This window comes from Hoplias malabaricus, chromosome 1 (assembly GCF_029633855.1).
Source record: "Hoplias malabaricus isolate fHopMal1 chromosome 1, fHopMal1.hap1, whole genome shotgun sequence".
NCBI classification, from domain to species: Eukaryota; Metazoa; Chordata; class Actinopteri; order Characiformes; family Erythrinidae; genus Hoplias; species Hoplias malabaricus.
Window position 1 is genome coordinate 20,565,904 of NC_089800.1, and position 24,651 is coordinate 20,590,554.

Sequence of the window (24,651 nt, forward strand, 5' to 3'; positions counted from 1 at the left end):
ATGGAATCATGTATATACTGATATTGCATTATTGTTCAGGCCTCTTAGTCAGGCACATATGTAGTTTACACAAAGGAATTTACTGACCTGACTATAACTATGAGACTATGTAAATCATCCAAATGTGGGGCGACACTGGTAGAGAAATCGATTTGATCCTACATAAAAGTAGTGTTTTAATCGATTACACACTATAAATTCATTCATTCATTATCTGTAACCCTTATCCAGTTCAGGGTCACGGTGGGTCCAGAGCCTACCTGGAATACACCCTGGAGGGTGTGCCAGTCCTTCACAGGGCAACACACACACATTCACTCACACACTCACACCTACGGACACTTTTGAGTCGCCAATCCGCCTACCAACGTGTGTTTTTGGACTGTGGGAGGAAACCGGAGCACCCGGAGGAAACCCACGCAGACACAAGGAGAACACACCACACTCCTCACAGACAGTCACCCGGAGGAAACCCCGGGGGGCTGTGTGACTGCGACACTACCTGCTGCGCCACCGTGCCGCCCCACTATAAATTCAGCTGTTGTTATTTATTATTTACACGAAAAATTATATAAACATATGAAAAGAAAAGAAAATTCAAACTTGGAACAGAAGAATTTTGTAACAGGCTGAATACATTCACTGAAATAATCTGGGCTTGAGATGAGCACTGAAAGAAGTTACCTATCGCTTTTTCCTTAGTCACTCTCCAGACCAGTGGACCTTCGTAAATCATTTTCCTTGTGGTAAGGTCAAAATTCTAAAAGAGAGAATCAAACCACTTAAAATCACTGCTTAAAAATTTGTGCAGGATCTGTCCATGTAACGTGAGACACAATTCACATACCTTGTATTCCAGGTAGAGCTCATTGCTGGGCCTCAGCCCAGATGTATCCAACCTGCGCTGGTAGTCTTTTAAAGTCTGACAAAAAAAGTAAGAAAATGACAAGCAGACACAGGGTTATTAGGCATGGGTACGAGTGAGGGGGAAAGTCAAGAAAGTGACAGAATAGTAGACAAAAGGTTAAGGATTTTTGAGAATTGTAAAGTAAAAAAATAAAAGATGCCAAGACACATTATGTACTTTCAGTCAGATTACAAGCAAATATATTTATGAAAACATTTCTCTTAATTCTATAGTAAAGTGTCACACTTGAATCGTGTGTGGGTAGCTGATGTAGGGGAGGTCATTAAGAGATCATGGAGCTAATGCATTTCACTTGTAATGACTCCACGGTAAGGGCCTATTCACACAGAGTTTTTTATAGATGAAAAAAGCTGCAAGTCAGCTCTATTGTCATGGCTGTAGACCAAAATAATGAGAATGCAAACAACAGCAGAACAGTTTGTCTTGTCCATAGCAGAACACAAAGCTTGTAGAACAAGCAACACGCTGATTATAAAAATGTGGATGTTAAAAAATATTTAATGCTTTTTATTCATTGAGAATCAGAGTCTCAGAGACCTACGTAAAAACTCATACAGATTTAGTTCCTGAACGAGCTGCTGGAACTCTCCTCTGTGTGTGTGTGTGTGTGGGTGGGGTCAGGGGGTGGATTATCCTCAGCCACCAAATTGGGGCCATGCTGAAAAAGTTTGGGAATCACTGATTCAGGCAGTGAAGAAGCCACCAAAAAAATAAGGAAGATGTCATATAAATGTCACATTATTATTATTAATAATTATTGTTATTAATAACACTTTACTCACCAGGAAATTCTCCATGAGTTTCACCTCTTCGTTGACATGGTTTAGAATCTTACGGCAACACTCAGCAGCCTGCTGAATATTCTCCTTCTCTGCATTGTCCTCTGTACGAAAGAAAACAGAAGGAAGATTTAACCCTAATTTAAATAAAGGAAAACCTCTTATAACACATTACAGCCACAGTAAAGCACTTACTCATTAATATTTAGGGAAAGCACTTGTAGTCAACTACAACATTCACAAATGGTAACAGGGATCTAAAATCACAATAATAATAATAATAATAAAATGGAGGGGAAAAGAACAAATATGTACTAAATAAACTTTATTTACTTGAGCACCCTCAGCAATCTGATCAAAATATTTTCTGTGGTGGGGGACCCTTACCTGTGTATTTGGCTATGTTCTCCAACAGCAGCGGGTACTTAGTCAATCTCTGCATCTCAATGGGGATAATATCCTTCAGCTGTAATCTTCTGCACTGAGGCTTACTCTCCGCATCCTAGAAGCATGGTAGTTTTACCAGAAATGTAAGAATGTGTATGGTAGCCTAATAATTGTATATGCCATGTATTAAAGACATGGTGTCAGTTAGATATGTTATAATCGTTTGTGAGCAGTGTTTTCAACATTAAACCATTTTTTTTTGTACTGTATTTGATCTTTCCAGAACAAGAAAATGTATTCACATCTTGCTGAAGCGAGTGCACAGAGATGAAATCTGATAGCTTCCAAATAAAGCTCAGGGAAAAATGTCTAAAAAATATATATATGAAGTGTAAAGATGTGTGTATACCAGGATGAAGGCATTGAAGCGAGGATCCTTCTTCTGTCTGCTTTTGATTTGATCCAGGGCCCAGGACTGGTGACTACAGAATCGAGCTGTGAGCTTCTGGAACCACTCCCCTTCAAATCCGTGAAACTACAGTGAGTAAAAAAAGAGAAAAAAATTAGTGTGATGCTAATTAGTTCCAAAAGGATTTTTAAATTATTTTTAAAAATCTAAGCAGTATCCACATTATCTAAAAACACCACATTTATCTCCACACGTTGTTGTAAGTGTCTCCCAAATCTCATGAGACTAGAAGACAGTACTCACTCTGTTGAGTAGTGGTGTGCTGATGGTTTTAACTACAAATCCATCCTCCAGGCGCGGCTTCTTCAAGTTCTCATAGAATGCATCTAGGAGAAATAAATTCCAGTGAACTTCAGATTAAGGCCAGACTGATATAACAGAGTTATCACCTGTGCTGATTTTAAGGAGTGTCTTATAATATTGGTCAAAAAAACAAACAGAATTTCTGGTCAAAGATTTAACTAAAAATAATGAAATTATACAGGAATTTAATCATATAATGATATTTACAGCTGTTAACTGTGAAAGATTTATGTTAATTACAAACTTACAAAATCAAAAACAACAAAATAATTCTAGGCAGTTTTGTTGATTTATTTTGTTAGGTTTTTTTTTTTTTAATTAAAAAATTAATACATTTAAAAAGTGCAATTGTTTGTCATCGTACAACTTACAACGAAATGTGTCTTCCGCATTTAAGCCATCAGTGAACACACTAACTCACACACACACATGCTAGTAAATTAGGGGCTGTGAACACACACCCACAGCTGGTGGCAGCCATCCCTGGTGCCCAGGGAGCATTTGTGGGTTCAGTGCCTTGCTGGGGAATGAACTGGCAACATTCCGGTACCAAGCCCGGTCTCTAACCATTAGGCCACGGCTGCCCAGGTGTGATGACATTAGGTGGCATTTGGATTACCCCCTGGTGTAATACATTTTTTTAACAGCACTGTCCTGAAATCACTGAGGAGGCTGAGGTTAATGGGGTGGTTTTCCCTAACCCTAACCCCTCCAAAAGTTTCTGCAGCAATGATCCCAGAGGCTCTGTTCTCCCTAATACAGGTCAGTGAAGCATCACAATGATTTTGAAGCTGTTATTTTAAGGTAAAAATATTACAGAGTGCTCTGTATAATAGTTTTCCTTTCCATTTACACCTTATACCATCTTCACTTTCATTTTAAATTATAATTAACGGATTAACTGCGGTTCCACTTTTTCAGTTTGTTTTTATTGTTTGCTTTATTAAATTGTGGTTACAAAGTATACACTTTATCATATTTAATCACTAAATCATTTTGAGCTGCATTTTGTATAAAAAATGTGTTCAAAGAGAAACATATATTGTGTAAAATATGTAATATTGTAATTTTAACTAAACATTTAACTGGAAAACAATTATTCAGGCACTAACTTGTGACATAGTGTAGTCTTACAATGTTTTATTTGACTTAAACCAGAGAGTGAATGTAAGACAGACTCACAGTGCATGTCCATGATATCATCCAGGTTGGGAAAGATGGCTCTCAGTTCAGTATTAGACATAATGTTCTCTCTTTCGAGTGGACGGTAGAACACTGTCTGTAGCACACTTAGCATGCGGACATGGGCATGCTCTGTTGCAAACAACTCTGATGGACGATAGACACAAAACAGAGAGAATGTAGAAGTGAGTTAAATCCAAAAAACACATGAAATGTAATGTTAATCTGTCTTATTACAATAAAAAATGGTGAGGAAACATCTTGATTACATTTGTGAACATCACCTTTAAGACCCAAGAGACCTTATTTTTGTTAACTTGTAGAAAAGAGATGGTATAATATAATATACTATTAAGTTATGGAAAGCTGTAAAATACACCACCTTTAAAGCTCAACCAAAATAAACATAAAAAACTACACACTTCTCTTTCAGCAGTCACATAACAGGGGACTTACCGTTGATGACCTCCTGTCTTTTCATCTCTTTTTTGCTGAGTTTGCTTAGAACATCACTGGGGACAAGCTCTCTCCAGTTCGGTGGGTCCTGCTCAAATTCCAGAAGGCGGGGCTCCACCTCCTCCTGCTGCTGAGGCAAGGGTCCAGAGATGGATGATGTAGGAGTTCCCTCAGCTGGTGCACTTATTAATTCCGGACTAGAGACAGCAGAAGGAAATTTGTGGAGGAAAAACACAAGAGAAAGCAGAATTTAGCACAGAAAATCTCACAGAATGGAAGAAAAGGGATTTATCCAACAAATATATTTTCTCTGAATTAGCTAAACTTCTAGTTTTAGGCACTGAATCCCTGCTGTGCTGTTTCTTCCTTGTGAGTCAAGCCTCGGAAAATTATGAATGCGTACATTTTTTTTTTCGTCTGTAGATTAGAATTGAATATGAACTTATGAATGATGAACTGAGTTGTTGGGGATTCAAAAATTCATGGAAGGAGAGTGAGACTAACTGATTAAACAAGTAGAATCAGGTGTGCTTCTGCTTAACTGGAATGAGAATCTGCAGCCACAGCACAAATCCTTTAATTTGTGGTTTCAGATTAGTATGTAGAAGTTGATTAGTAGATTACATGATGATTATATATGAGGTTACCTTGTTAGAGTAAAGGGTGTTGCTGAATTGGATCTGTACACCTGCATTCATTTAAGATGAGTTTTATAGCAGTACTCCTGAAACCTGTGTGTGTGTGTGTTTACATATACAAAGAAGCATGTGCTTTCATGCAGCCTTACAAGAAAGAGTGCTGGGGGGAGGGTGAAGGGGGGTGGGAGGTTACAGTTGACTGGAGGTCCACGTCACTACGGGAGCGAGACTGTTTGGCTCGGCCAGAGCCACCACGCCGAGAGTGACGCCGCTCCACACACAGACTCTCACTGCGACGTACACTCCTATATACACACCAGGGAAGGAAGTAGGAGAGGAAAGAAGAGGAAAAGAGAAGAGAGGAGAACAGAGGAAAAGAACGGCGATGAGAGAGACAGGTGCAGAAGTAGTAGTGAGAGGAAATGAAAACCAGGACACAAGATGGAGGATATTGTTGATAGACAAACGTGAACAGATATGGATGAACAATGGAAAGATCTGATATTGACAATTTACAATGAAACAGGGAGTAAAGAAAAGAACTATGAAGGAATCGTGGAACACATTTAAGAGAACGTGAGACCAGACTAGCGAAGTCTTATCCTCACCTTGTGAACTGGGTTCTACTCTTGTGAACAAGCCTATTAAGAAAACCCTGTGAGCTAAAAATTAACAAACCTCAACTAGAGTCAGAAGAAGCAATTAACCACATCTCACTTCACTTGAATGCAGCAGCTCCCAAGTTGAAAAAAAAATTAAATATTAATGACAGTTAATTGGGCTCCTTTGAGTTTCCAATCTCACACACAGCAAACACCAAAACATGGCTCGTAACACAGCAACATAAATAAATAATTTCAAAATCGCTATCCCACAGACTAAGTACATTTATTATTAGTCATGGAGTGATTAACTATTAAATACACTATAAGATACAAACTTGTGCTTTACATAATGAAACTTAACTGCAACAAGTTACATTAAACTAAAGTTCAGTCGCCACTATCTAAAGTTTACGTAACAAGTTCCAAGAAACCAATTTAGTGACAGATACTATTAGATGTACAAATAGGTTTTAAAGTGTTTTTCTGTAACATATAATAAAGTAATCCGCGACCCTGAAATGGATACGCGGTTTCTGACAATGAATGAATAACTGTAATTCAAATTTCAAACATCATCCCGCTCTTTTGACACTTCAACATAGTACAGGAAATCCTCGGTTACGTCAGTCCCCAGTGACGATGTTTCGTGGTTACGACACATCTCCCATTTACTGTATAAAGCCTTGTTTCGACTTAAGTGGTTTTGCGTCGTAAACGTCATAACGCGAACTTCGTGTTTGGTGTGCGCGGCGGAAGAATACACGGTTACGCGGCTCGGGACCGAGGTGGTACGCCATTTTAGCTTGCTGCAACGCCGTTCTCTCTCAGTATGTACGTTCCGACTTACACCGAAAATCGATTTACGACGCGACGTAGGAACGGATCGGTAAGTCGAGGACCCCTTGTATTAAAAATTACAATTGTGCTTTTATTAGTGATGAAAACTTTTCATAACAAATTAAGCATTAATACGCTATATTCATCATTGCAAACCTCAAAATCATCTGTAAATCGTCTAAACCAAATCTCACACAACAAACTGATGCACATGCTTTTGCTGTGGTTTTTGATGGAATTAATAACGAACTCAGTGACAAATAAATTCTTTCTTGCCATTTTCAAACCATTTATTATTTTTACTTAATTTCAAACTACTTTATTTTTTGTTGAATAAAACGACAACTTTCATTTTTAATATTACGCAACAGTTAGCGTAAAATCACAGAAGATCAGGAGACTGTCTGAATTTTGAATTACAATATATACATATTTTATTCACTGTTTAATTTACCACAGAAACTCATTTATAACTCAAGCCATTCAGTTTTGTAGCGCTTTTGCTCGGTTTTTAATTTCATGCAGATAGCGCTCTCCCGAATTTAGACTGGGTTCCTATCTAAATAATCTGAAACAGCAAAAATAAGTCAATATGAATCACCTATGGAGCAGGAATCAAGTAATACCCTCATCTCTTTTCGTTGATTTCAATGTTTGGTGTGCTCTTTGCTATTTTTCTGCCATGAGCAGAGAGAGAGGAAGCCTAGCATTTCTGACCGAGGCTCTGTTTATTATATTTATTTGTTTACTGACACATTTCCAGTGTGCAAACCAACAGGAGAGATAGCAAATTGTAAGAAAATCTGTTTTGAATTTTTAAAAAGGTGTTTTTAATTATTATTATTATTATTATTTTATTACAATTATGTGCGTCGCCTTTAACATAGTTGGTAGCAAAATAAATAAATATATGTGGACCCTTAATTAATATTTTAACAGAACGTTTCCTTTCCAATCTAGCATGCATTCGGTCTGTCAGTTTTACAAATGTCATGTGGAGTCATTACTGCTATGCCATCTTTTTGTAGCTTGAAACAGAATTAGGTTTATGTAACAAGCCTTTAGTAAAAGAAATACTCTGTCTAATGGACACTTACCAGTACATGCAGTAAACCTAGTTTTTAAAAGAAAATATGCAAAACTCTAGCTAGCAAATATGCTATTTGTCAGCCTAGATGTTATTTTATGCAGTTATGGATTACTATTGTTTACTATCTTTTTTGTCTTCCATGCAAATAAAATAATAAATGGCAAATAAATGTTTATCTCCTGAAAAACACAATATATGAAAAAATATCTAGCTACTATTTTGCCAATGAGTGTTATATGCGACTTTCATTATTTTGTAAATGTTTTGTGCAACTGTCACATTACACAGACATTAACTTGTAACTTGTGGCATTAAAGTTTCACCAAGTAAGGACAGCTTTAAAGGGATGAGTATCAGTTTCATCTCTGATTCACATCAAGTTTCAAAAAGGTTTTACAGCTACATCTAAACTATAACATAAAGAAGCAGATGTTCTTGGAGAAATTTTAAAATAAGTGTTTAAAAAAATATCCAACTCCAAGCACCACAACAAAGGTGCAGTGCATAATATATGTTTAACTGAGTGAAAGTGAGTATGGAATCAGTAGTTGGCTGAAGCTGGCAGAATATCCATGTCTCAGTCATGAAGACCCACCTTGTCTTCCGTCTGCAAAATACGGGACAGTGTAGAATTACAGGACAAGCAAAAACAGTTCTCACGGACAATGACACAACCAATACTTCCCCCAAATCTAACCTAAAGTACGACCGACCAACACTCAGTAAATCATTTACATCCCAACACAGCAAAGCAATGTAGGCAACAACGAAGCAACCAGAAAATGAAGAGGGCAACTCTTCTAAACAAACCAGACAAACAACATAAAAGAAGCACACAGTAAACAACACAATGGAGTGAGCCCACTAGCTGGAGACAACGACAAGTAACACGTACATAGCCCAAGTTGTTCTTGCACACACTGTGCAAGGTTAAAAAAAGCCTTAAGCAGAAGTAAAAGCGTCTCACTGTTGTCGAATTAACTTCAAAAAACTTGAATTGCATAAAGACACAAGACAGACAAAGAATGTTCCCTAAAATGGAAGCGCTGCAAAGAAACTACAAACGAAAATGACAAGAACAACAGATACTCTTGGAAGGCTGCAAATACAACCAGAACAATATCACATGAAACAAGTGAAAATGAGACATGAGGACAAGAAGTGGAAAAGAGGAGAGTTCAGAAAAAAAGTGGATTTTTGGCAAGGGAGGGAACAGGATGTAGGCATGAAGAGTGTTGATACGTGACAAATCGTTTGTTGCCGTCCACAGGGACGATAGCTAGCATTGCCAGCAGCAGCAGCAAGAGCACAGCAGGGACACAGCACTGATGGAGTTTTACCACGCTCCCTCAGTCACAGAGCTGATGGAGTTTTACCACACTCCCTCAGTCACAGCATGGACAAGGCACTGATGGAGTTTTACCATGCTCCTCAGTCACAACACAATTCAACTTCTTAACCACACTGTGCCTGTGATGCCTGTTCTTTCTATTAAAATTCTAAGCACATTCTCTTATCTAACTTCCCTTTTTGATCCTAGATTTAAGATTTAGTTTTAAAGGCCAGTACACACCAAAAGCAATGTGAAGATTTTCCATGAGTCTTTCATCTCATTGTATATTTGTTTGTATTTGTATTTCCTTTTCAAAAATCTTCTTAAAATAATCTGAAATTATTTTTATATTTTTACATTACTCAGATTTACCAAAGGTGACCAAACACTGACTGATAGTATTTAAATTATGTCACATTTTTTATAATAATTACTTGTGATAATAACCACATACTTACTCATACTTTTGTCATTATTCTGAATGATTAAATCAACATTATGAGTACACAAGTAATTATTTTGCTTTATAAAGGGAAAGTTATATTCGAAGTAGGATACAGAAGTGCAATGGAAAAAGCAAAAAAAGTAAACCAGTTTCATACAGAAGCTTAAACTTTATAAACAAAGTGGGTAAACGAAATAAAATCTGCATTTACTATACGCTACAAAATATTTCTTCTTCACCATCTTAATCAATTTGTCATAAACATATTTTAACAAATTTAGTGACATCCCAATACAGGCTCAAATAAATAACAGCCATTTGGTGTGTAAAGGCCTTAAGGCTATGCCCGGAGGGTCAGACTTATTTTCCAGGTCTCCTCCTCTCACCTGTCTTTGTCATGGCTGTCATCCATAGGGATGTTGTTAGCAAAAGACGAGTCAAAGACAGGGAGGCTAGCACTGGTACTTGCGGGAGATACATCGCCACCATCTGGCACAAACTGGGGGTCAGAAGAGCTGGCGGTGATACCTGAGGGAGGAAAGAGTATATAAATTAATGATAGGGATGCACTGTGATACATCAGAATCATACTGGAATGATTCATAGTAATAATAATAATAATAATAATGATAATAATAATAATAATAAGAAGAAGAAGAAGAAGAAGAAGATGATAATGATTGGATATTGTACTTTATGGATATTTCTGTACTTTGAAACAAACAAAAATATGTTTATTTTTATTTCATTATCTGTAACCGCTTATCTTATTTGTAATTATAATTCAGGCAGAGGTTAAAATCCAGCCACACATAGGTTGGGAAAATTAGTGTAATGACACTTACAGTCCACAGGTGAGATATGCATTTGATTATTTCTTTTTTTTCCTTTTACTATTTGATCTAAAGCAACATTCATTCAATTTGAGAACAGGAAGGTTTTGCTCACTAGCTGACAGATTATTAATAAATACTCAGACAGTCAACTGCAAGTGCCCATGCCCAGTATAAATTTTATCAAACACCTCAACACACATTCTGTTCGCAAGCCATCTTCAGAAATTCCAAGAGACAGTAATTAATAATTAATTTCCACTGCATTCCACTCCACAAGCTGTCCAGTTTCTTACCCGTATCACTCTGGGTGAACTCAGGGGTGGTGGTTATGATGATGTTGTGTGGCACCTCGCCGGCATCAGGCACCTGAACTGTCCCTGGCCCTGGAACACCTTGTTTCCGAGGCTGGAAAGGTCCAGAGCCAGTTTCAGAAGTGGAACCACGGGGTGATTGTGTACTCACAGTACTCTTCCGTTCAAAATTTTTGTCACCTGTTGTAAATGGTATAAATCTTAGCAACAATTTCATTTTTCATCAACAATTTTTTTTTTTCATCAACAATTTCATCAACAAATTATAGTTATTATAGATTAAAATCATTATTCTACTTGAGCGCAGATGCATTGGGCTGACATAATAGATACATAATGCATACATAGAGAAAAGAGGTCATCAAAGAAAAAAGGGAGTGACGAATGCAGAGAATGTAAGTATACAGACTGAGGGAAGAACAGATCAGATGAAATCAGGTGCTAATAATGTTAGTCATCCTTCAAATGGAAGATTTTAGTAATAAATCTAAAGGTCAACCAAACTTGGTTAAGTAATGATTTGTAAATCCAACTCATTCCTTGGTTTTGTATCTACAGATATACTCTTCTGTGAAATGCAGAATTAGATTATATATAAAACCTATCTACCCAACATCCGCCCTGAGTTTGATTTCAAACATGCACACATGCACTGATTTGATTAGTAATGGGTACACCATCTAAGAAAGGGGAAACTACACAGATGGAGCAGACCAAAGTACCTTCAATGAGTGTTTTTTCCTCATCTGCAAGAGGATAACCTGGCAACAAATATTTTCCTTTAAAAATCTCCAACACCTCAACCATCATAATAATAATAATCATAATAAACATACTTAATGATAATTGATTTATAATGTCTTTGAGGGGTCAACAAATAGGTTTATTTAATCTGGGTGATTCAGTCCATGTACTTTGTTTTCTTTTATGAGGTTCCTGCATACATTATTATAAATGTTCACTTTGCTTTCATTAAATGAGAATTTTCTGTTTTATTGCTACAACAGGTTAGGACAGTATTGATGGTCTATTAAAAAAAAAAAACTAAAAAGCAGACAGAAACTATATATGTGTATATGTGTTGAAAACTCAAAATAAGATGAATGTTGGTTGTAGGGTAAAGTCAATTTTATTGACTCTAATTCCCTGGAGCTAGCTTCAGTATGTCTCAACACATTAACACCAGATGTACTAAGTTTACATATAACTTTAAAAGCTCTTTTTTTGAGTAACATTTAATTGTAATTAAAAATTCAAACATTCTTTTTCATTTTTATTTTTTTTGGTAACTTCTGCATAGTATTAAAAATGATGATTGTCATTTTGTTCAAAAAAAAAATAACATGTAGATTAAGTATTTTGACAATGGCAAGCGAGTTCTTGAGGATAATATTGCATCCAAATTACATGTGAGTTTAGTTTTAGATGCTTTAAAAAATGAATTTGATGTTAGCGATGACTGTAGTAATTTAATATTTAAATTTCAGTTTCTATTTTTTAATAAGAAGAAAACGGTCATTTTTAACCCTATTCAATATACACCATAAAATGACCAAAAACATCCAATTCAGTTACAATTATACATTACATGAAAAGGCTTTAAAATTTATTTGTACAATTAATATTTAACTCCAGACTCTGACATCACTGCACTAGGATAAATGCTGCAGTTGGTCCAGGTATGAAACTATGTATGAGATACATTGTTGATTCAAAGTCCAGGGCTGAAAATTGGAATAAAATTCTAAACTTTTTTCTAAACTGAGTTACTGACTGAAGCCCTGAACGTACACAATTTACAAAATGACTTTGTTGAATCCACACAAGGTAAGAGAGGGTGGATACGTACTGGGGCCCACTGTTTTATCTTTCCATCCAGATAAAACACTACGTCCCTTTGGCTTGGGTTCTTCTTTCTTTGTAGGCTAAAGAACACACATTCATTTTCACAGTCAGCTATAAACACAAACAATCAATAAACTGACACTCAATCAGAATCCTTTAGCAAAATAAGTTACTACATGAATATACAATATATGCATTTCAAATTCACAAAGCTAAATTACATGTGAAATGAATAATCTTCAATGAGAAATAAGTTTAATAATTTTGCTATTTCATTTTTATATTATCTCACTTTCAATTAGCAATTAGTCTGGGTGTTATTACATTGCAATTTTATCACAATATTAATAGTTAACAACATATTAGCAGTTTTCCCCATATCATATAGCACGTATTTCCACCCACAAAGTTGTTGTTTTTTTTTTTTTTTTGCTAAAAGATTTGCAGTAACAGAGACCTGTAACTTCCTCCTGAAGAATCCTCTAGACTTCTTATTATCTGGAACTTTCGATTTCACGCCCAGCTGCTTCATGTAAAAAGCCACTGCGGTAAAGATGGCAGAGCTAAGGAGAGAAGAATGAAGTAAAAGATTAGTTTTTTGGCTTTATATTAAGACACACAAATTCTGTCTGCTGCTTCAAATGAGCCTGGCAGGTCATGACAATGAGTATCAGGTGTTAGACCTGGACATAGCCATATTTTTTTTAATGGACCAGGTGCAAAAATGACAAAGCTGTCTGAATAGGTCCCTTACACAAAGAACGCAATTAGTCCATTTGTTTATTAACATTACTATTCACTTCATAACATTTACTAGATGTGCCCAAGTCTTTCCTAAGGCCTAACAACGTGACTTGGAGGAGGAGGAGAGTGGGAAAGGTTCCAGTAGAAGACAGACAAAGTAGAGGAGAGAGAAGAAAAAGGGAGGAGGATACAGGAGGGAGGAGACTGGGAATGAGAGAAAGAAAGTGAATGAGATGACAGGAGAGGGATTTCACTGGTTGACTCTACGGCAGGAATGAGTTTCTGAAAAATGATATCTAAAGTCTGAAACACATCAGGGGTAGCACTACTCTTACTGAGGCATTTTCATTATAAATTTAATTCTTTTGAAGCTAAATAAACATTAAAGTGAAAAATATCATCATCCACACTTTTCCCAAATGTGAAATATGGCAAATTATCATTTTTATAATAAACAGAGGAGTCACTAAAAAGACTTCCTTACAAAATAACAACACTATTTTTTATACTAATTAAATCCTGAATAAGTAGACATGGTTTAGTTTTTAAAAGAAACAGAGCATGCATCAGTTTTAAAGAAGAAAGAAAAAGGACAGAACTCACCATTTATCTTCGTCTGCAACAATCGGAGGGCTAAAAACAAAACAGGAGCCATTAGACGAGGATGATATACATTTTAAATGCCTTATAGTAGTTGCTGGAATGCATTAAGCACATTAAGATTTGGTCCAACTTCTCACCGTTTAAGTAACATTTTTACCCTCTCGTTCTCTGGCGATTTTCAGTGCTGTTTTGGGACGATGAAACTTGAAGTGACTGTGCTTTTTCTGATTCAAATCTGAACTAAGTGAAGTGGTGCTGTATTCAGAACATAAACTAATGAACATATTCTGAAAATTGCAAACAAAAAAAAAAAAAAGGAAAAATATCTATAAAAATCTTGCAGCAAGATCAAAACTTTAGATCAAACCCTCAACAGTTAATATCTAAATTCTCTGCAAAAATAACACTAACTTCCTCCCTCAGTGCTGCTCTGAACGGCTGAATATCTCTGCTGAGGCACTGAAGCTGTCATCCGGCAGGATCCACGAAGCAAACAAAGCAGTGCAGCACTGGAAACGACTATTTAACTGTGTTTATGTCTGATGCAACAGCCCTGCAAGAACATGGAAATTGGATCCTTATGTTCTTCTATGAACACAAATGAGGGGTGGAGTCTGACAGGGAATCCCCGGAGCTTGACCAATGAAAAAAGGCTGCTCCTCCCCTGAGATTCGGGATGTAGCCTTTGTAACAGCTGCGGTCAGAGCATGGAGACTAAACACATGAGAGAATAAGGAAAGGCGGAATACAGGACACTATTTATCACTTGGAACTGCAGAACATATATATTTTTAATTCAATATATTGTTTTCAATACTGCAATATACAAAGGGGGCCTTTGGTAAATCAAAAAAATATTTACACCGTATGGTGTGAGCATCCTAAACTAAGATGTGTGTGAGCATTGGTCATAATAGGCACGTTATCCTTTTGCAGCCCCTCACTTTATCCCCTTTCCCCATCGCTCATTTGGCAGAGAGCCAGAGATGAGAGACTTCCTGCCAGCGTGGCACTGCTAACTCCATCCTCTCTCCACAGCTTCCTCTCTTCCATTTCTAACCCCCCCTTTTCCCTGCCTCTCTCTGCATGTGCAGAGCTGGCAACCCAGCTGAAGTCATCTCTTTCTCTTCATGGTATAATTTGACTCTTTGAGGTTAACAGCATGTGGTTATTTTCCTTTTCATATAAAGAGACAAAAAAAAAGCATGACTGGTTTCTTACAGAAGTGTAATTCAGGAGCAGTATTCCAAACGAGTTTATGAAGCTTAGTTTGCAAAAACAAAATTATAGGATTATCATAACATTGCTGTGCTTCTAGGAAAATTTGTTATGTTTTATTTATTTAATATCTAGGGGTGACTTGGGGTATAGCAGTCTGAATTTGTGATTACAGGTCAGCTGTCTTTCCCACATGTAGCTACTTTGAATGCAAACTTTGCCAAAAAATGAGTTTGAGCTCCAAAAGTACACAGACATGATCAAAAAAATCATGTCCTTCTGGTTAAAGAGGGCTTAAAACTGAAAGGTTGTTGATTTGATTCCCACAAGCGGCAGGAAAACTGGGGGCGTTGGGAATGAAGGAACAGTACTGTCCTCCTCCTCAATCCACAGCTGAGGGGCCCTTGAGCAAGGCACCAAACCCACAACTGCTCCCCATGCTCTGGAGATGGCTGCCCCCCGCTCTGGGTGTGTGTTCACAGCCCCTAGTGCACTAGTGTGTGTGTGTTCTTCACTACCACAGATGGGTTAAATACAGAAGACACATCTAGTTGTATGTTGTACAATGATTTCTTAAAACAATACAAGTGGTTATAGCTTGCAGTATGTTTATGAACATCCAAAAGACATTGATTACAGCAATGCAGGGGTTGCCGTGTACTGAGGAGGAGGTATTGCGTTTTTTTTCTTTCTGGTGTTTAAAAACGAGCTGTTGAGCAGGAATAATCTCATGTTAATCTCATATAATTTCATGTTGTAATCTCATCACCACATGAAAAAATAAAACACCATTTAGTTCTTTCACAAGAGCATATCCAACTTCCTAATATAACTAAACATCGGCTGCTACATGAACAACATTATTCGAACAACTAGCTGTTCTTCAACATGACTTCAAGAACATTGTTGATGTTGTATACACAGTATGTACTGGAAGAATATTTTTGGTAATATATACATCTATGGATTGAGCATCATGTTTTCAGTAAAATAAAAGCAACAAGCCACTCAAGACTGTCCGATACGGCCAACATTTATATCACAATATGTTTCCTAATTTTACGATATAATTCCGATGTGAACAGTATAATATCCACTGAAATACTTACAAAAACAAACAAGAAACATGACATCACCCTCAAACATAAACCTATTGACTTTGTCAATGTTAATATTTTTAAACTAAATATTAATTTGAGTGCTGAACTGACAACAGTGCCCTCTAATGAACATCAGTGACAGGTGTTGTAAATAACGTATATTGGAATATTGAAAATGGGTTGGTTACTGAAACATTTTATATTGCAATATATATTGATATTGAATTATTGCCAAGCCCTAGAGTGAAGGGAGGTTTATCCTCCCCTATGTTAAAATCGCAGTAATACACTGCCTCTTGTGGCTTACTGCTTTATTCTAGGACATCTGAAAACAGCAGCTGCACTTCACATTAGGTAAAAAAAAAAAAGAATGAAAATGCTATCCCCTTTTACATGAATTGTAATTAAAAAAATAAATAAAAAAATATCCTACGGTCTGCCTTTTGTTAACTTACCGTTTTGGAAATGCACTTTTAAACAGCATCAGTATAAACCTTGTTGTTGGCTTTGTGTAAGACTCATGTGTCATTCATATTCTTAGCAAAGTGAGATAGAAAATTATTAAAATACTTATACAAAATAAATATTAAAACAAACTCACTTAGAATCTGATAACTTCTCTAGCAACATCTCAGCCACTGCTTTCTCCTTCATTTCCCTGGGGACACGGTCAGTAGGATAGTGATTCTCCACCTGACGCAGCTCTTGCTCATTAGGGGTCATTCCCATCATCCTCTTCTGCCTATTATGGCACATGATGGGACTGGTTGAATGGACTGACAACAGTAATATTTAAATTCTACACGCCACTGACCATAAAATGACAAAAGAGCAACAGAATGTTTGAAAATTACACTTTTATTTTTAAGTCTAATATTATACACATTAAAGATAGGTTGCCAAAATAGCACTTTGTGATCTATAATGTTATATAGCAGGGGATATGAATCGGACATATCTGTCTCCAACCTGAAATCATCAAGCTGCCGCAGCACCTCCCTTGTCTGCATTTTCTGTATTTCGTTTATAAATTTCTTCAGCAGGTCATCGCTGAGCAGATCTGGACGAGTGCGGTCTGGTACACAGAGAAAACCACTTTAAATTTATAAAAATAGTTCCTCTGCAACACTGCAACCTTCATTTTAAACACAGTATATTGTACGCAATAAAAGAAATAAAAAGTGTCATTCCCAAATGAAAAGAACTACAATGAAAAAGCAGTGCCACAAAATGTCTGTGTATATATATTGCGTATATCTATTGAGAATATCAACATCCATTGTGGCACAGAAGCTTTTATAAAAATGAATATTATCAATCCAACTCCCTCTGCATCAAGATGCACATCCTTAATGAATGATGTGCTTCTAAAAAAAATTTTGGTCAAACAAAGCTGCAGTGATATTCTAGGATTTTAGTTACTTATGTGGACTCCTCCAAGCATTAACAACCATAACAATCAAGTTAAATATGAATGAAAGCTCACCAAATTCATATGTTATATGAGATGGTACAGGTACTCTGAGAATCTGAAACAGAGAGATATACACACACATACACACACACACACACACAAAGGAAAAGAACAATCAATTAAGCGGTTCTCAACAGAGCCTTCTGTTTTACCACCATGCAGTGCACCAGGTTTGCCTCTAGATGGTCCAAGAGTCCAAAAAACAGAATAGCACTTCGATTCTAGAGAAAGTTACAATCTCTGATTCATGAAAAAAAAAAACTCTCACGACAGAAGTGGTTTAAATTAAACTGAATGAAACACATGAAGTGCCAGGACTTATTCTTACAGATGAAAGGATAGTAAGGGAGGGCATGAAAAGAATATGGCTCTAGAAGAAGAGCAGAAGACCACAGAGAAAGATTCTGAAAGGGAAGTTCATCTGGAAGGTCGTTCCCAGGACCCCAAGCAGGAAGCACAGGCTCAGACACTGCATGTGGTTTATGAAGAAAAAAAGAAAAGGAACAAAAATAATGACAAAGAATAGTTCACAGCGGAGAATGAATGAGGGATTGGAAAACAGACAAAAAGATAATGCAGCAGACAAACTGCACGGACAGTTGTTGAGAAGTAACAGACATTACAACGCATGTGAAATAATAAACAGATGATATTTCAGTCTGCTGTCCACCTCCGTGTCAATGTGTGTCTGTTACTCACTGCTCCTTTGTCCAGGAAGCTGTTGTAGAAATCCCCAATGTTCTTCTTAGTCTCTTTGGCACTGAGGTTTCTAAAGGTGTCAGCGTATAAGTAGCACAGCTGTGGACAGATAGAGTAAGACAGATGTACAGATTAATTATTTGACATATTTATTAAATAAAATGACTGTGCTACAAAATTACCAAAATACTTCAAATGAGAAAACTAACTCTTCACACAATTTGTCTAAAAAATAGGGCATTCTTCATATCATTAGAGCCATAAAACACAGCGCTCTGCCTCCTTCACCTACTGCTACAAGCGCCGGGATCTGCTGTGACATGCTCCAAGCGCCACAATGTTTTCACCTATAGCCTATTAACACATAACTGATATTAATTTGACTTCTCACTTTTTCTCATAAATTTTCCAAAAATTCAAGCCAGATTTTGCCTTATGCCCCGGAACAGATCTAAGGTCTAAACAGTTGTGTCATTGCTGCATTCTTATCTGTTTTCTCAAGATAACAAGGAACTCATGACCCTTAAAATTTGACAGTTCATGTTAGATTTTAGCACACAATTTGGCAGTATCACTTGCGATACAAATTTGAAAATAATTTTTTATTCAAATGACGTGGAGATGATTTACACTAAGCAGTATTTTTAATCTTATATTGACAGCTTCAAAATCATTGTGACGTCATGTAATAGGGAGAAGAGTCTCTGTTGTTTTTACCCCATGCTCAGCACTACAGAACCTGCACTATGTAACATTTGGAGGACAGAAATCACCCCTTACCCATTCATTTAAAGACACTGCTGTAAATGCGAATTACACTCTGCGACTCTAGGGTGAGCCCAGGAGCAAATCATACCAAATCTTATCTAGTGTTCCTCTAACTTCTACTAACACAAATTGATTTAGAATTTTGGAGAATATCGATCATTCAAAATGATACCACTTAACATTCAACATGAATGTTGTAGAGAAGGTTCCAAAAAAGTCAAAATATTATCCTCTGCTTTTAATTTAAATAACAGAACTCTGCTGAGCACAAGCAAAGGAAAATTATTTGATAAGTGAATGCTTCATTTGAAAAATTCAAATGAAACAAAGTGAAAACACAAGACATGAGGAAAACCCTAACCCTCACACTGCAATACATATAAACTAAACAACCGAGGCAGCTTTAAAGCCACACAACCGTATGCTACCAAGGAAGGAAGCAGTGAGTGGGGTGTGTTGTGTTTAGGGAACAATACCTGGGAGGGTCACTTGGCTGCATGCAAAATAAAGGGAGAGACACTCATGCTTCATAAAATTAAAGAACTAGAACTTATTGCCCAACCTTATCAGTCAAAATGAGTCAATCCACAACCCATAGATTTTTATTAAACAGGACTTCTACTCCTAACATAATACATCCACAAGTTAAGAAGACAATTATAAAATTCACAGTTGCTTTTGAAAAAAAAAACACACACATTTTCAAATAATGTACATACAGTATACAGCACATGAGTACACTACACACCTGACAATTAACCAAAATTGTATTCTTTTTATTTCAGTAACCAAATTAATCAATATTAAAAAACAGAACTTTAAGTTAAATTTAATTCTCTACATTTTGTATACTGAATATGTTCGACCGAATGCTTCTCAAGCTCATAGTTCAGTAGTGGTTATCTTCTTGGCCATTGTCCAAAGGAAATTACTTCATAGAGTGTTAAGTGTTAACTGAGGTCATTTTCTGAAAATAAATATAATGCTAAGCTACACACACTAACCTCTCTGTTTACAGCAGCAATATGATGTACAAAAGCACCTAATAGACTCCAAGTTTCCATCTATTGTGAATGCATGCTGTGCCAGTGGTTAGAAGTAGATTTATCTCCGATGAACACTTGTATATTGTGCAGAAGCAAAAAAACCTTGTACCATTTTCCTTTTTGTTAAGCTTTGCTACCAGGTTTCATACTTTTCAGACAATTCCTTGTTACGTAGAGCCATGAGGGGTTACATACACTGCTTGGGACATGAAGCTTGAGAAAATGTTAGTTTTGCAGCTTCTTCTGTGTTGCCAATAAATAAATAATAGTATTCCCTATTTCAACTGTTTACTTTGTTCATTGGTTCATTCATTGTCTGTGACCCTTATTCAGTTCAGGGTCACAGTGGGTCAGGCGCCTACACGGAATCACTGGACGCAAGGCAGGAACACACCCTGGAGGGGGCAGCAGTCCTTCACAGAGCGACACACACTCACACATTCACTCACACACCTACAGACACTTTGAGTTGCCAATCCATGTTGTAATTTAAATGTAGCCCGTTTCTTATTTAACATGATTCAAAACATTCTTTATTCAGTTATTGAACTGTACTCTTATTAGAAATTAACCATTAACACTGTCCTCGTTTTACCTGCCTGTTTGTTAGTTTATTGATGAGTTATAAATAAGCACATCGTTATAACTTTATACAACAACCATCTAAAGTGATGATTTCACAAATTGTATTTAAATTTTATGAGAATGGGACATTATTTAGCCGAATGTGTCTGAGAAGTTTCCAATTGTTTTTATTTTATGTTTAAGTTGTATGCTACTATTCTGGTATTATTCTTTTATCCATTGAACATACCCTTTAAAAAATGATGTTGAAAACACATGACATCCAACTTGCTAACAGTCTTCAACATGCCTCTGGCCCTTGTGTGCACACCCACATGTAAATAATATCTTAAAAGGCATGCACACACACACACACCCATGCTAGACGTTTAATAAAGTACATACACACAGACACAAACATATGCTTGCATGCATATTTACCACACAGACAAGCTGCTGTTTGACTTCCAGCACTGGGATGTCACACATCCTTCTTTAGCGTCACTTTCTCACACACACTCACAAACATACTGTTTTTTGTCTTTTTGTTTTCTATATTCTTCTACTACCTATTTTTCTTATTACTACAATACAATCCATAAAATATATTTATTGATTGATTCTTTGCTTAATTTCATTACATTATTTTGGCGACAGAACATTAAATATGATTTTTAATTGGTCAAACCTACTTTGCTGGTAAGTGCAGGACAAACTAGCAAGTTCCACTGCAGTTCTACTAAAAATTTCAAAAAGATTTTTACAGCATACTTTAATATTTACTTTTATTCTTTTATTAAACTCTCTCTCTGAGACACACATAAAAAGTCCCTCTCGGTTTCTCACCACAGGAGCGCAGTCAAACTGTAAGATGACGTGATGTAGAAAGACGAGGAGATGGGTGGGCCTGGACTTCAGCAGTTCAATGCTATTAAAATGAGCACATTGGTCATCCACTGCCTAAAAAGTAAGAAAAACAAAACCCATTAATCCATAATTAATAGAAAATTACAAACAGCAAAAACAATGATAAAAATACTTGATTAATTACGCCATTGTTTTAAAGTTATTCACTTATAGTGCTTTAATAAGCTGATAGGTACATTTGTACAGTATGAGTTTCAACATTAACTGCTTTGACTGTTACTTGTTGTAAATGTAGCGTATAAACAGTTTTAACGTACTGAGTATAAATGGCTCACCTGAATCAGATCATTCTCAAAGTCCTCATCCTCTGCTCCTATTATACTCTGGGCTACGTTAGGACCCTGAGCTCTGAACGGCCCCCGCTTGATGAAGAGAGAAACAAAAAAACATATTGCTGTTGCAGTCATCTGGGTTTAAATAACTGTACTTACATCATTTATTTCTTTTCACTATCTACTGGGCTACACTTGATGAAGCCACTTAAGTTAAAAGGACCCTCGAGACCTCATATGTTGCTTTTATTTTGGATAATTTATTGCAAAGTCCTTTGGTGGCTAGTTTACTACAATCAAAGGTCAAGCACATTTTAAAGTCCTTTTCCTTAGACACTAGACCTTTTCTTAATCAAAGTGTGTTAGTTCTGTGATCCTTCAGGAGGTCCTCAAATGTTTTAACCAGATTTAGCCAAATCACTTTGAGGGGTTCAGAGGGGGTTAAAAAAAAGAAACATACAGGGAAATGGGGGACAAACAGAAGAGGGAAGAAAAAAAACAAATATCTACTATGTCTTAAAGTCAAAATTTGAAGTTAAAGTCGTAATTTTAACAAGATTTTGTTTGTTACATTTTATTTAACCAGGAAAAATGTCACTGAGATTGAAAATCTCATTTATAGAAGAGTCCTGGACAAGACAGATGGTAATACATAAAATATTTCAAACAAAGAACACAAAAAAATCAACATCCAACCTTCATTAATTCATTTAAAACATTGACATGCCCTTTTACCCACTTCCACTATCTGAGAAATGTTTATAAATATATTCAGTGATTCAATTCCTGGAGTTTTAAAACCTTCTGTATCAACTTCCAATCTGATGGTGCAGCAAAAGTAAAAGCTTGTTTTCCTAATTCAGTTCGTACACTGGGAATCTTCAAAATAAGCATAACTCCATTTCCTTTTTTGTAATAAACCTAGATTTATAAATTGAAACATACCAGTGAATCAAGTGGGGTTTTTTGTTTGTTTGTTTTTCTAATAAAGAACAAAATGAAGAGTAAGCAAGCGAGAGATAGAAATAAATCTTAAGGGCACCATGATAAACAGTGTCTAATGAGTGTAAACAATATGGGTTTAGGTGCGTGCATGTAAATAACATCTCCATAATCAATTACTCATAAAAAAGTTGCAGAATCAAGTCTCTTTTTTAGTTTCAACAAGACTTTATTCTAAAATATTAAAGAGATTATAGTCAAAATATTTAAATATAAAGTCTCTGTGGACTACTGGACAGCATTTTGTTCTGCTTGCGTGTCTACATTTTATTTTACGGTACAATGTGTGTAAGCATGCACGGAAACTTCTGGCTGAAAGGCACAGATACTGAATTTCCAAATAGAGCTGATTCATACCTAGTGGCCAAGTTGTGTTTTCAATGTTATTTATTAATGTTATTTTCAAAAGTGTGCAGAGGACTGACAGTGCATTGCTAGTGTAGGTAATGGAGCCAGTCAAATGAAAGCAGTGAGCCCTTTATAGCTTCCCATACTCTAGTTCTTCTTTATTAGTCCTCTTTATACTGTTAGAGATTGTGTTTTGCGACCTTATTAGCTACATATCCAGGCAGAGGGCTTTATAGTGGAAATAAGCCAAGGGACCAAGAAAGAAGAGCAGAGTATAGCCGAGTAGAGTAGGTACCATGCAGTGGAAAAGTGCCATTAGTCCACTTTCTAAATTGCGGTGTGAAAGTTATTATATTCATCGGACCAAATATATACAAAATAACAAAACTTATGAGAAAGATCGTGTGTGATAGTTACATAGTGCAGTTTCTGCAGTGCTGAGGTCAGAGTAGTAACGGCAGAGGCTGGATTATGCCTGTTAGAGGTCAGTGTAGCATCACAATCATTTTGCAGCGGTAATGTTTGGATAAAATGTTGCATATTGTTCCTTTAAGCAGTAGTTTATCTACATGATTAAGAAATTTTGAGGAATTTCTATAATAATTGGGTTCAAAATATTTGAAGCATCTCTTAGATTTATGTAATAATTATGAGCAGTGTTCATTCTGAGATCAAAGCTATCAGTGTTATCTGTGTATCCAGCGACCACATTAAGATGCAAATACTGAAAATGTTATGTAATCTACACATTTATCTTCATAAAGAACTGATGTGAATGATGAAATGACCAGTAGTTTACTCTTAAACAAAGGACAGTGTCCGTACCATAGGGGTCTGTCTCTTTGCTGTGTTTACAGACATACTCTTGCGCAGAGTGGGAGACTCCTGCCTGGACGAGGGGTGATTCATGGCTCTGCCAGAGAGAGTCTACCCTCCAGGCAGGATCATTAGGTGCTGGAACATTCCAGTTCATAGCTCAGGAGGGTGAGAGGAGAGCCAGCTGCATCTGTGGTGTGCAGCCACTGCTTGGTCTGTCACGCCGCATTCCTGAATTTATTAAGTGTCAGCAAGTGCTTAAGCATCTACAGACGTCATGCATGGGCAGGTGCGCAGCTTTCAAAGGGGAAAAGCAGAACACAATTTGTGCATTCTGCTCCAATCATTTGATCTGAAATCTCAGAAATGCCAATCTAATACCCTGCACACAGTGAAAGTTGAAGATCAAAGTAGAAACACTGCCACCTTCAGACAGGCAAAATAGTGAATTTTTGTAAGACCTAAACTAGCCATTAATCAACGTTCTGTTTGTTTATTTAATATCACTTCTCTAGCATTGTGTCGTGACCTTTATTTTGCGATACACTTGTCAGAGTCTTCAACTGGGCTGTTTCTTCACCATTTAGTAGTTCTCCAGTCTGTTTCTGTACTGGACACTGGTATAA

At 36.5% G+C, this 24,651-nt stretch overlaps 1 protein-coding gene across 4 annotated transcripts in view; it reads right to left on the reverse strand.

Annotated features, from left to right (window-relative positions):
• Positions 1 to 24,651, reverse strand: part of arhgef1 (Rho guanine nucleotide exchange factor (GEF) 1) — a 50,332-nt gene that overhangs the window by 8,371 nt on the left and 17,310 nt on the right. For 2 of the 4 annotated variants that reach the window (XM_066673080.1, XM_066673002.1), the window contains exons 3-23: positions 21,863 to 21,949; positions 21,507 to 21,620; positions 18,283 to 18,381; positions 17,596 to 17,638; positions 17,079 to 17,184; positions 16,711 to 16,851; positions 13,792 to 13,821; positions 12,902 to 13,007; positions 12,449 to 12,524; positions 11,322 to 11,360; positions 10,582 to 10,779; positions 9,839 to 9,980; positions 5,292 to 5,447; positions 4,505 to 4,701; positions 4,049 to 4,195; positions 2,807 to 2,889; positions 2,504 to 2,629; positions 2,095 to 2,209; positions 1,711 to 1,811; positions 848 to 922; positions 685 to 760 (exon numbers count right to left, since the gene is read on the reverse strand). In XM_066673080.1, the coding sequence (XP_066529177.1) occupies positions 685 to 760; positions 848 to 922; positions 1,711 to 1,811; positions 2,095 to 2,209; positions 2,504 to 2,629; positions 2,807 to 2,889; positions 4,049 to 4,195; positions 4,505 to 4,701; positions 5,292 to 5,447; positions 9,839 to 9,980; positions 10,582 to 10,779; positions 11,322 to 11,360; positions 12,449 to 12,524; positions 12,902 to 13,007; positions 13,792 to 13,821; positions 16,711 to 16,851; positions 17,079 to 17,184; positions 17,596 to 17,638; positions 18,283 to 18,381; positions 21,507 to 21,620; positions 21,863 to 21,949 (2,257 nt within the window). The remainder of the gene's footprint in view (positions 1 to 684; positions 761 to 847; positions 923 to 1,710; positions 1,812 to 2,094; positions 2,210 to 2,503; positions 2,630 to 2,806; positions 2,890 to 4,048; positions 4,196 to 4,504; positions 4,702 to 5,291; positions 5,448 to 9,838; positions 9,981 to 10,581; positions 10,780 to 11,321; positions 11,361 to 12,448; positions 12,525 to 12,901; positions 13,008 to 13,791; positions 13,822 to 16,710; positions 16,852 to 17,078; positions 17,185 to 17,595; positions 17,639 to 18,282; positions 18,382 to 21,506; positions 21,621 to 21,862; positions 21,950 to 24,651) is intronic. The other 2 variants (XM_066673160.1, XM_066673240.1) reach the window with 2 other exon arrangements.